The following is a 12,583-nucleotide window of genomic DNA, read 5'->3' on the forward strand; positions in this document are numbered from 1 at the left end:
AATATACTAGAGCAGTGGTTCTCAACCTTGCTAGTGCCGTGACCCCTTGATAATATTTCCCAAGTTGTGGGGAACCCTAACAGTAAAATTATTTTCGTAGCGTGGGTTGTCAGCATTTTAGGATGTACCACTCTTTCTCTTTGTTCTCTTTTCTTTCCCTTGTCTCTCTCTCTCTCTCTCGACTACGCAAATGCCCTCTATCTAGGACTCCCCAAATACCAAATCACTCGTCTGCAAGTCGTTCAAAATACGGCCGCTCGACTAGTGACTGGGAAAAAACCATGGGAATCAATCTCGCCTTCACTGAGATCCCTTCATTGGTTGCCGGTAAAAGACAGAATCACTTTCAAGGCACTCTGTCTAATACATAAGTGTATTCAAGGCAACGCCCCCCAATATCTATGCGAAAAAATAAAAGCCCATAACCCCAATCGCATTCTGCGATCCACCAATCAAAACCTCCTCCAGATACCCAAGGCCAGATACAAGTCCAAAGGAGATCGAAGATTTGCAGTCCAGTAGCGCTGCACTGCTTTTTTTACATACTCTGACCAAGGACTTATTGACCCTCAGTGTTCAGCAGCTTTGTTATTGTTTTGTCCTTTGCGCAGTCTGCTCTCTCTATTCAAAAGTCCAGGGACCTCGCCTGTGGAATGCACTACCAACCACCATCCGACTGGAGTCGGACCACTTGGCCTTCAGGAGAAAAATTAAAACCCATCTCTTCCGAGGTCAAGGGGTTCCTTACCCATGAAATGGATACAGCGCCCAAAGGCGATTCAGTTTGCATGTGTTGCGCTTTATAAGTCTCTCTCTCTCTCTCTCTCTAACCTAATTTCTCCTCGTTTTTTTTTGCCCGTCCCTCTCTCTAGCTGTCTTTCTTGTTCTTTCTCTCCGTTTTTCTTTGTTCCTCCCCCTCTTTTCCTCTCCCTCCCATGTATTCTCTATTTGTATTCCTTCTCTTACTAATTGGTGGGGGGAATGGAATGAGTGGCTGTGCTGATGGGGGGTGGAGTCAGTGGCAATGCTGGGAGGAGTTCTGATCAGCCAATTTTAGATGGTTGATCAAGGTCATCTGCTGCTCTAAGAACTGTAGTGGGGACTTTTAATGGCAACTATAATCACAGGTACTGTTACTTACTGTGTCTTCCACTTTGTGGTGTCTCGTAGCCATGACACCTATGCCGAAATCAGGAGATAGGGTCTCCTCCAGTCCCTGCCACTTCACATTCCTCACCAGTCAGCTGACCTGTAGTCTCTGCCCCCAGTCATGCCGTGAACTTATTAGGGGGCTGCGAGGAGGCTGAGTGGGCGGCCGCGGGCTCCAGGAACAGCCCAGCTGGGTAGCTTCAAAAAGGCTGGGAGAGCAGTGCGGGCTTCAGGAACAGCCCAGGATTTGGCACCCTTGCAAATCATCATTCGACCCCTGGGAGGGTCCCAACCCCCAGGTTGAGAACCACTGTACTAGAGAGTTGCAAGGAATATAAAGTGAGAAAGAGTATATGCCCAAGTCCTGCTGTGTAAGTCTATGGAGTGTGGCTCTGTAGACACACAGCTCGGGAGCATGGGTACTACCTCTCCCCATAGCCAGCGACTGGCTATAGTAGTCCCGCAGAAGAAGAAGAGGAGCCCAGATTGCTGCCTGGGACCCCAGAATAGGAGGATTGGGGCTGCTCTGAGCAATACCTCTGCACAGAGCAGGTAAGAATAACATGTTTGCTTTTTTAATAGAAAAAAAATTAGTTTAGTAACACTTTAAACAACCAGTAATAAGGTTGGGGGGGGGGGGGGGAACGTTGGTAGCAGCAGCACATATGCGGCACTCTTACTGTCTCAGTATACCAAACTAGAGTTGGTCCTAATTACCCAGTTTTGTTATCTATGAACTGGGGATAATTTTTTTTGAATTGGGTGCAGCAATAGGGCCACTTTGTGTTCCCCCATATTTCTTTTTAGAATTTACAAACACTGGTCTCCTATCTCTTTTACTGCATTGATAAATGCATTATGTGTTTATAAAAGATTTTCTTGCTCGCAGGTTTCTGACATTGGTTGGGACATTTGTAAATTGTCAAAGGGTTCTGGTTTACAATTTGTTTTAGGGACAAGTAAAGTTAAGTTACACCCCTGAAGTAACTAGTAATACACACAGACATGCTAAAAATCAGGTAGGTCACCTTTAGGTTTTTATTCAGGAGTCTCATATATAAAGTTTTGGAATTCTCATTTAATTGCCTGTAATAATTGATCGCCATCATTAAACTTGCCAAATCTTAGGCTAACACCTGTAAAATGTAGATTTGTATGTAAGCTGTACAATGCTGTGGCTTGCAGATACATTGGTATTGGTATACATTGGTATTCTTACATTGAATACATTAAATGAGCTGTGATGAGTGGGATGGTATGCTTTATGATCTGCTTTATGGTTTACTGTAAAGATTGAAGTATGGTTTCTTACCTTCTCTTCCGAGTCTCCAGGCTGACATGTGATGACTCCATCTTTTGAGCCCCCAGCAAATGTTGATTTACAGTTTTTTAGCCACTAAGAAAAAAAAATATTTTATAAAATTATAGGTGCGCCAACAAATACATAGGTAAACATTGCATTTTTATTAGAAAAACTGCTGAGGTCTGGATGTGCACATACATAAACTGATACTAATCCAATACTTCACCAACTATCATCATACACTAAAATGACCGACAACATAGAACCAATGATTTCTTTTTACTCTTCCGTTAGTTCATAAAACTTGTATGGGTGTACTGCATATGCGTACATATCCATGCTGCTGTAATGTTGTAGGAGCAAAGGTGACTGGTGGGGAAAAATTCTGTAAAACTGACACTCTTGTGAGGATTAACCGAGCATGAGCTGCACTCTTATTTGCCTACATATACACTTATTACTGCTTAATCCCAGCAGTATTTTAATATCTATGAACATTTAAGGGACACATCATATGTAAATGCTTTATGGAGTTGTCATATGCATGAATTATATTAATGGCTAAATAAAAACTTGTGTTGAGAAATGCTATACCAACATGCGATCCCTAGTGCATAGAAGCACCATCAAGTTCCAATTCATACCTTCCATTTTACAGCCCTGACAACACAGCCTCGGTTTTCTAAATCTTCTCTAAGACCCCCTATGCAAATAGCGTCTTCCTAAAACTAATCATAGGTGGTAAGTGAAAGTGATCCTGCTAGGAAATCCAGTGCTGTCCTGTGTTTTCTGCAGTGTTATCCCAAGGTTATCAGCCCTAACCAGTTCACTGATATTAATTACAGAACTCCTCCTCATGTTACGACAATGAGGAGAAGGGTAGGTGTTCTGTATTCCCAATGAAAGCACTCACTGTTCTGTACCTATGGATGTACAGCATTGCCAGAGGGTGACAATGCTGTACATCCATAGGTACATAACCGTGAGTGCTTTCATAGGGCAGGAAGCTTGTTATTAGCAGGATAACCAGGTCAATATAAAGAAAAAAGCCAGTAAAAACAAAGAAAGCTAAAGCAACCATAACATTTATGGACTGCAATATATTACATTTTTGTTCTTTAGCTAAACCCCAACTGAACTTATATACTTACAGAGACTGTGGCTTCCTTTCTATTGTTGTATGTGTCCAGGTATTCCTGCAGTTCCAGCACACTGAACTTTAGCTTTTCTAAAAGCCCACAGGATAACAGCTGAAAGGGAAAAAAATCCTTACTAGTTGTGCATTCAAACACCCCAACAGACTGTTTACTAGCTGCACCATGCAACCATCCAACATGTCTTCCTGGTAAATAACATTCCATAACACACTGAAAACCAAAAAGCTTCCATAAGCCAGACACCAAACAGTCCCATGCTGAGTGGTGTGTTTTAACAAGTATTATTCATTTATGTAACACATGAATTACTGACTAATCACTCACCTTTAATTTTATTCTAATTTTTGTAAAAAGAAAAAAAGACATTTCCCAGCAATCGCTATGCATAAAAATAAAAAAGGATTGTTCTCAGATAAAGATTTCTCATCCCTAAGAATCTGAGCTTGTTGCTAAAAAATGAGTACAGTAATAATAGGATGAATCTGTATGACCAGGACACCTAGGATGTGAAATGATTACAATTTCAGGTGCTATATTTTGCCTCATGTGACCAGTCTGGGTTCTATACAACCTCTAACTCAGTAAATTAGCAATAATCTGCCCATAATGTAAGTTGAAGGGAGAATATACTAGATTTGATCACAGCTGGATTACAGGCAAAATCAGCCCAAAGAACATTACAAGTCACATTTCTGGGCGGACCGTTTGAAACTAAACAGCTTCACAGATTCTAGGCCTGATGCCCATCCAGGAGATTCCAGGTATAGCCAGGGCAGGAAGGCAAAGCCAGCAATAAAAAGATTGTCAGAAGTTATAACCCATTCCCACAATAATAAGAATGTGTCATTGTTACTGGCTGTGTTCCCATTGAAGAGATTTCTTATCGCATCTGGACAAGAAGGGAGAAAGAATCTCCCCAACAGGAAAGTAAAGGCAACAGAAGCTCTAACCCTTCTTTCTGCTTTACAAAACAAAATGTGTTTTGGCTGGAGTTAGGCAGACAACACATACCAGGTAAGCGTGGGGTCAATTCACCAAGTGTTAAATACTACATGAATTTTTGGGCTCAATTTACTAAAGCATGTCACATGGTATTTGGGTCATGTGACAATTTTTTTCCCAAATATTGCATACGATATTTAAACTTAATGCACTATCCCTTTTTTCAGTAGTTACCTTAAAACGCAAAAGCGCCCTGTAATATAAACAAATGCATGTGTTAAATAAGTAGAGGTCCAGGCAAGCAATAGTTAAATAATGTAGTTAGTTTCAGCTGGTTGGCAAGAAGCCGGTGTCCTTAACAACCAGGAAATAGCTAAATGTTAAGGAGACAGCACCCGCAACGTCCTTAACAACGACTCATTTGCTGTCAGCAGGATTTCCCGCTGACAGCAGAATGTAAATGAAAGAGCCCCTCCCTGAACCATACCAGGCTACATGCCCTCAAACCCTCCCCCCCCTCCAAAGCACCTTGTCTCCATGTTGATGAGGACAAGAGAGTGACTTATCGGAAACTGGAAGCCCCTTTAACTCATGAATACTTGTGAAGGTGTAGGGGGGACATAGCCCCCCCCCCACTCATTCACCGAAAAAATGGTTCAAAGTAAAAAAACAAAACAAAAAAAAAAAGACAGCTTTTGACAAGTAAATGTCAGCCGCCGACCCGCAAGAAGCAGAAAAAAAAAAAAAAAAGAAGAAGAAAAAGCTTGGTGTCCGTACCCGATGCTTGGCTTCCGTAAGACTGACAGCTACCTGGTGACCCTCCTCTTGTGACATTCATTGATCCAGGTCGATGACATCACAAGGGCCAGATAATGTAAGTTTTCACTACCAAAATATTGCATCATTTTAAGAAATAGTAGCATTTTTTGTGAATTGCAAAAAAAAAAAAAAAAATCGAAAAACGCTATTCTACTGCTGATCCTAAAGCGGTCAATTAATTAGCTTAGCGCTTAGTGAATTGAGCCCTTTGTCTTAAAATAATGAATGCAGTATTTATCTCAAAAATAATCAGTTCAGTAAAAGGCATGCGTTAATGAATGCATCAAATATTTATGTTTTGCGATATTTAGCAATTCAATTTAGAGTTATTTTATTGCCTTTTCTTCACAGGCTAACACTGCACCAGAAGAAGATTTTATATTAATAAAGACACACAGAAATCTTGTGCAATCATATAAACATTGTAGCGTCATTTCATTTATAGAATGGTCTCCCTCTAGTGCAATGTTACATTTTTTTTTAGATTCCTAAGCTAAGGGCATAACTGACCGTTGCCAGTGCAGAGTTCCCCTCATTGTTACTAAATTCCTAAAATATCAACTGCCTGTACCATGAGATAAACAATGAATGCATATTTAAAAAAAATAAACATTTTAGTGAATGGACTTCAATGATTTATCTCCATCTCATTTGTTGTAATGTTTAGGTTGATATTAAACTAGTTTGTCTACTCTAAACACAGATGTAGCAGTCAGACTTTTCTTTTTAAAGACAATACTGTAAAAGAAATACGACATAGGCCAGAGTATAAATCTGTATGCCACACACATTTGTATTCATATTTTCTAATATACATTGTATAAGCTAGTTACCATTATTAAAGTACAGCATACGTATAGGAAGGATTTCCGATTTAGTAAGCTGCATAAAACTATATACATAACTATATTTTCTAGTGCGCTGTGAAATACAGATTGCAGATAACATGTATTATAGCAGCAGGCAGCTTTTAATGATTCTCAACGGTTTTCCAACCTGATAGTGCTGCTTCTCTAACCGGGTAATCTAGGTTGACAAATTTCCAGAAATGTAGATACTGGCCATAAAAAAAAATGGTGATGCATCTGTGGAAACGATCAGCTGTCTTTGTGTTTTTAGGCAGTTGTCCATAAAAAAATGTCTGGCACCATGGGAATTTCTTTTGGTTCCCTAATTTCTGACTGTTGTCAGGATGACCAATACTCACCGTTTCCGCATCTACAAAGAGTGTTGGGCATTCAGAGCACAGTGTCAGTAGCTGCGATGTGCTCACAAACTTTGACCCGATGCCACGCAGACTGTCTCCCAGGTAACAAGCTGCATCGCATGTCAGGAAGCAGAACCTCTTCTGTATACTCTATAAGGTACAATAAGGTCCAGTTAGACTAGGACAATAGCGAGGACTAGAGCAACAATGGGCAGAAATAAACTCTTACAGGAAAAACTGTAATAAATAACAAAAATCTGAACCACACTTTGCAATACTGTTCTATTTAAAGTGGTTGTAAAGGCAGACATTTTTTTTACCTTAAGACATTCTCTGCATTAAGGTAAAAAAACAAAAACACAAACATGTAAAAGCGCCTTGCTATGGGGCACTTGGAAATGAGGAGAAGCCAGAGGTGCTATTGGAGGACCCCAGAAAAGGACAATCGGGTCTGCTCTGTGCAAAACCACTGCACAGAGCAGGTAAATATATGTTTAATATTTAAAAAAAAATAACCTTTAAAATCACTTTGTTAGAAGTACACATGTGTCTGTAATATACAGTATGTACTTGGAATCTCCATAAAAAAGTACAAGTGCTGCTGAGCCCATGACATTTGTTCTTTATTCACTAGTTGATGTCTCACATTGCATCTGGTAAATAGAAGTTCCCCTTTTTTGTTTGTTCTTTACAACAAATTTTTTGTTCGATCATCTCCTGTTTCTAGTAGTCGCTGAAAACAGTGATTTTACTGGACCTCAATACCTAAATAGAACAGGGAAGCGTTTTTTTTTTTTTTAGACACGAGGGCATCCATTAAAAATGTACACCTTGGGCCAAATCCACAAAAGGGATAGGACGGCGGAACTGCTGTTCAGCCTGCGTATCCCTGTGCCTATCTTTGGAACTGATCCTCAGAATCAGTTTTCCAAAGATAGGCAGAAGATTCGACATCTGTAAGAGACTTACACTGTCGGATCTTAGGATGCAGTACCGCATCCGCCGCTGGGGGCATTTTGAGTCGAAATGCCGCTTTGCGTATGCAAATGAGGACTTAGGCAGATCCACAAAGCTTTTTAGCTTTGTGTTTTCTGCGTAAGTTACGTTTTGCATGCGTAAAATTAGGGATGCTTTTACAAGGTGTAAACTAGTAACACCTTGTAAAAACATACCTTTTTTTCGATCGCCGCGTTTTTTTTTAAATTTCAAATTTTATTTTTCGCCGCGTAACTTTTTTTTTTCCCGACGCAACTTTATTGTCCCGTCGCAATCCACAAAGCCTGACGTAACGTAATTTTGCGCGCTGCCCGTCAGGAAAAATTACGTCACACGCCTGCGCAGAACGTCCGGCGCGGGAGCGCGCCTCATTTAAATTGTCATCGCCCCCTGGATGAGAAGACCGCCTTGCGACGGAGGCACTTAAGTTACACGGCCGAAAATTTCTAGGTAAGTGCTTTGTGGATCGGGCACTTAGGTAGAAATTTTCCGCCAGTGTAACTTAACTGCTAAAAGTTAAGTTAGGCAGTTTTTTTGAGGATTTGCCCCCTAGTTCCTATGTCCTCTGCAGTCCAGTGGAGATCAGGTGTTTTCATAGAGAAAGAAAAATACAGAGGGACTGAAGCACACTGCTAACAACACAAAACAATCTCAACTCAAAAAAATATTTAACATTTTTCCAGAAAATGAGACAGGAAAAAAACAATGCAAGGAAATGTTTGCTTTTCCTTTTTTGCAAGGCTACAAAATGTTCCACATAAACAATTCTGAATTGTGCACTTCTTTGATTCCAGTCTATTTCCGATGCCTTCAAATTAATTTAGCATTATGCTGCAACATTGAGCAGGACACTGACAGACTTGGCACAAACATGTAATTTCATCTATCTGCTGCATGGTAAACATTGTTGGGACAGATTCCCTTTAAACTGAAGCCTTTAATAGAGGGTGCATTACATGTATTCTACAGTAAAATATATACATGTCCACCTCTGCAGTGATAGGGCTTTGTTTTCTAATCCCGTACACCCTGTGATTTTGGACCAAATTTGGAAAGTTCAAACCGAATAATGCAAATAAGTTCTGCAGTGCTCATCTATGACTCAGTTTTAGAACCGTATCTATTCCCTCAAACAAATTAAATATTTTCACCAAATTACTTTTCAGTGAAGGTACCTCGCTGCCCGCCTACTACCGACTCGACCAGTCCTTGGCTCCCCACTAGCAGCCTGCTCCAGTCTTCAACCTACCTGCTGTTCCTGGTCTCCTCACTTGATGGTGGTCCTTCCAAGTTGTCATCGGAAGTTTCCAGTCAGCTCCAGCATAGGCAATCCTGCCAGGCACTCATGCCATTTTGCACTCCTGCACCTTCTGTCTGCTCTATCAGGGGTTCTCGAGTAAGAGGTGTAACAGAGGCCTTCCTCTGCATATCGGGCTTTTACCACCAGGTACGTGACAATACCACCTGTTTCAAGTGGTCCCGGGCATGGTTTGATAACCCAGTCTTGAGGGTGATTCAGAGCATTCACAGTACACAAATGAACCACCCCAAAGGGCACCCAGTTAAAAGGGCTAGTGTGAGTGCACCCTAAATTTCTCATCTACAGTGGTAAATTGTCAAGTCTTTTTCACTTGGCTACTCAAGTTTACAGGTGCAGACATTGCAAATATATTTAAAACAAAGACTGACAGGCATCCTAATTTTCATCTAAATTTGTCACCAATTTGGTTGATAAATGTCTCTCAAGGAATTCTATACAGTACAGTGGAAAGTCAATGGACAACTTGCATGTCTCCATCTCATTCTGGGTGGATGTGTATTGTTGCATGTCTGAAGTAATATTCATTAGTGCCCATTAGTGCCCACCCGGACTTGCTGCATCCATAACTTTTTCAGAACAATCCTGTGTGTTCCTAGAAAGTATTATTACTATTAATAATACTACAACTCCAATTCCCCAAAAATTGTGACAGTGTAAAATCTACATAAAAACAGAATGCAATGATTTGCAAATCTCATAAACTCATATTTTTTCACAATAGAAAATGTTAAATATATCAAATGTTTATATTGAGAAAATGTACCATTTTAAGAAAATAATAATTCTCAAACCATTTGTAACAAGGTTGGAAAAAGCTGACAAAGTAAGTGGTACTAACAAGGAAAATCTGGCACAAACAAGGAAGATCTTTTTTGCAACTAATTAGGTCAACTGGCAACTGGTCGTATACATGCTTGGGTATAAAAAGGGCATCTTAGATAATCAGAGTGTCTAAAAAGTTTAGATGGGCAGAGGTTCACCAATCTGTAAAAATCTGCATCTAAAAACTTTCAAACTATTTCAGAGTAATGTTCCATAACATGAAATTGCAAAGACTTTGAATATACGATTATATACATTACATATTATCACCTTTCAGATTGCAAGAATCTGCAGAAATCTGCGCAAAGGGACAAGGCTGAAACACAATATTGGATGCCTGTGATCATTAGGCCATCAGATGAGACTGTTTTAAAAACAGGCATGATTCTGTGATGGACATTACTGCATGGGCTCAGAAATACTTCCAAAAATCACTGTTTGCGAACACAGTTTGCCATGCCATCCAAAAATGCAAGGTAAAGCTCTATCATGAAAAGAAGAAGCCATATCTGAACAAGATCCAGAAACGCCACAGTCTTCTCTGGGCCAACGCTCATTTAAAACGGTCTGTTGCAAAGTGGGCCAAGGCTCATTTAAAATGGTTTGTTGCAAAGTGGAAAACGGTTTTGCGGTCAAATTTAAATTTGACAATCTTTTTGGCAACCATGGGTGTCGCATTCTCCTGACTAAAGAGGAGAGGGACCTTCCAGATGGTTATCAGCACTTAATTCAAAAGCCTACATCTCTGATGTTATGGGGGTGCGTTAGTGTGTATGGAATGGGCAGCTTGGACATCAGGAAAGGTGCCAGCAATACTGAAAGTTTATTCAATTTGCAAATCATTGCATTCTGTTTCTTTGTAGGTTTTACATGGCGTCCCAACGTTTTTGAAATTGGGGTTGTATTATTCTCTATTCTTCCAATTATTTTATAATTCATCCTGTGATACTCTGGTGACTCACATTGATTCTGGGTTCCAGCACTGTCCCAGCTCAGTATACACACTTAAAAAGAAAGAGGATGAGACGCCACACTCCAAGAAAAACAGCTCAGGTGTAGAGAAGAAGAGCAGCTTCAGCCCAACTCCTCCCAGGCCACACCCCTAATGAATTTTACCCCACCCACATGGCTTAGGACTGAGCCCTGTGGGTATGGTAAAACACATTGGAAGAGTGGCTTGAGAGTAGTTGAGCTGAAGCCGCTTTTATTCTGGTTTACACCTGAGCTGTTTTTCTTGGAGTGCAGCATCTTATCTTCTTTCTTTTTAATTTAAAAAAGTCAGTTTTTCTAATGAAAGCTAAATAATGAAAGTGGCTACTACGTACAATAACATGGTCCTTCCAATGTTCCATCCTAATACATCAGGCCAACAAACTTTGAATAGAAAACATACATTTCTAAGCACTCTAGACATCATTACTTTATAAAACACCTCATTTAAATCAGAACGCACCTTAAACAAGGAGGAGAAAACATGAAATGTGTAAACTGCACAGGACCCATCAGAATCTGACATTAGTTGATTGATATGGCTTCGCCATGCTTCCTCAGCATCATCACATGCTGTTGGTTGAAATGCAGCCAGGATAGCTGAGAAGAAGGGCGATGGAGGAGGAGGGGTTATCCTGTCCCCATCTCCAAAGCTATAAATGTAAAGAAAAAAAAGGACACATGACTATTCTTGATCTTTTTATCTTGCAATGCACTTGTGTATAGGAGGAATCAGGTCCAGCTAGCAAATCAACGCAGTAAAGGTCCATTCAACAGCAGTATCCATTTAGAATACATTATGGCTCCATAAAACCTTTACTCCCAGCTACTCCTAAATGTTAACAGTAGAAGATATCAAGCCATGTTACACGTGTTTGCAGTCTCTATGGCTTTTGGACACTACAGCACAGCACACATTACCTAACTAATACATTAAGGAACAAAGCAAGTCAGTTTTACTCACTACGAAACACTGAATTCACACAGAGAGCTACACAACAACTTAAAGCGGAGGTTCCGGCATTTTTTGTTTCAAAAGCCAGCAGCTACAAATACTGAAGCTGCTGACTTTTAAAAAATGGATACTTACATGTCCAGCACGCCCGCAATGTCGTCAGCCGAGGGCGAGCAATCGATTGTCCCTCGGCTGCACCCGCCGCCATCCTCGGTTAGGGAATAGGGAAGTAAAGCGTTGCGGCTTCACTGCCTGGTTCCCTACTGCGCATTGTGCGAGTAGCGCGCCGTCACTGGTCCCCGCTCTCTCCTGGAAACAGTGCGTTTCCCAGAAGACAGCGGGGGCTGCGGGTAGAGGCGCGTCTGCCGCAGTCCCGTATTCCCGGAAGTGGGTGCAAATGCCTATCTTAGACAGGTATCTGCACCCCCCTCCCCCTGAAAGGTGCCAAATGTGACACCAGAGGGGGGAGGGTTTCAAAAAGCGGACGCTCCATTTTTGGCTGGAGCTCCGCTTTAAAGTACACACGGTTAGATGCAGTTCCTGACTCCTAGGTACTGGGGGTGGGCTCTGCAGTAATTAGATGAAACTGGCTCCAGGGAAGTTGTGCAATACATGCAGCACACTGAAGCTGCATGTATTGAAATTTTCTCAGGTCAGTAGGGACCGGACAAAATTCAATCAGTGTGTGGCCATCCCTGTTGGACAGAAGACAATCAATAAATCAACTTCTGTCGAACTGACAAGATGGAAAACTTGTTGGAAAAGCTTAGGCCGCTGAGGTGAATTCTGAGAGAAGTGGGTCCCACTGTCAAAATAAAATGTCAAGATTGGTGGGGTAGAATTAACGATTCGCTCACCTTGTTTGTGTGGACAGAGGAATCTGTTAAAACCAGCTTAAGTTAGTCAGTGGGTCTATTGGGAG

General features: G+C 41.0%; 1 protein-coding gene across 9 annotated transcripts in view; it reads right to left on the reverse strand.

Annotated features, from left to right (window-relative positions):
- The window catches only part of FRY (FRY microtubule binding protein), a 362,513-nt gene that overhangs the window by 18,940 nt on the left and 330,990 nt on the right, over positions 1-12,583 (reverse strand). For all 9 annotated transcript variants that reach the window (XM_040340443.1, XM_040340444.1, XM_040340446.1 and 6 more), the window contains 4 exons: positions 11,170-11,359; positions 6,578-6,727; positions 3,604-3,702; positions 2,462-2,545 (listed from right to left, as the gene is read on the reverse strand). In XM_040340443.1, coding sequence (XP_040196377.1) covers positions 2,462-2,545; positions 3,604-3,702; positions 6,578-6,727; positions 11,170-11,359 — 523 coding nt within the window. The remainder of the gene's footprint in view (positions 1-2,461; positions 2,546-3,603; positions 3,703-6,577; positions 6,728-11,169; positions 11,360-12,583) is intronic.

The sequence above is a fragment of the Rana temporaria genome, chromosome 2 (genome assembly GCF_905171775.1).
Source record: "Rana temporaria chromosome 2, aRanTem1.1, whole genome shotgun sequence".
Taxonomy (NCBI): domain Eukaryota; kingdom Metazoa; phylum Chordata; class Amphibia; order Anura; family Ranidae; genus Rana; species Rana temporaria.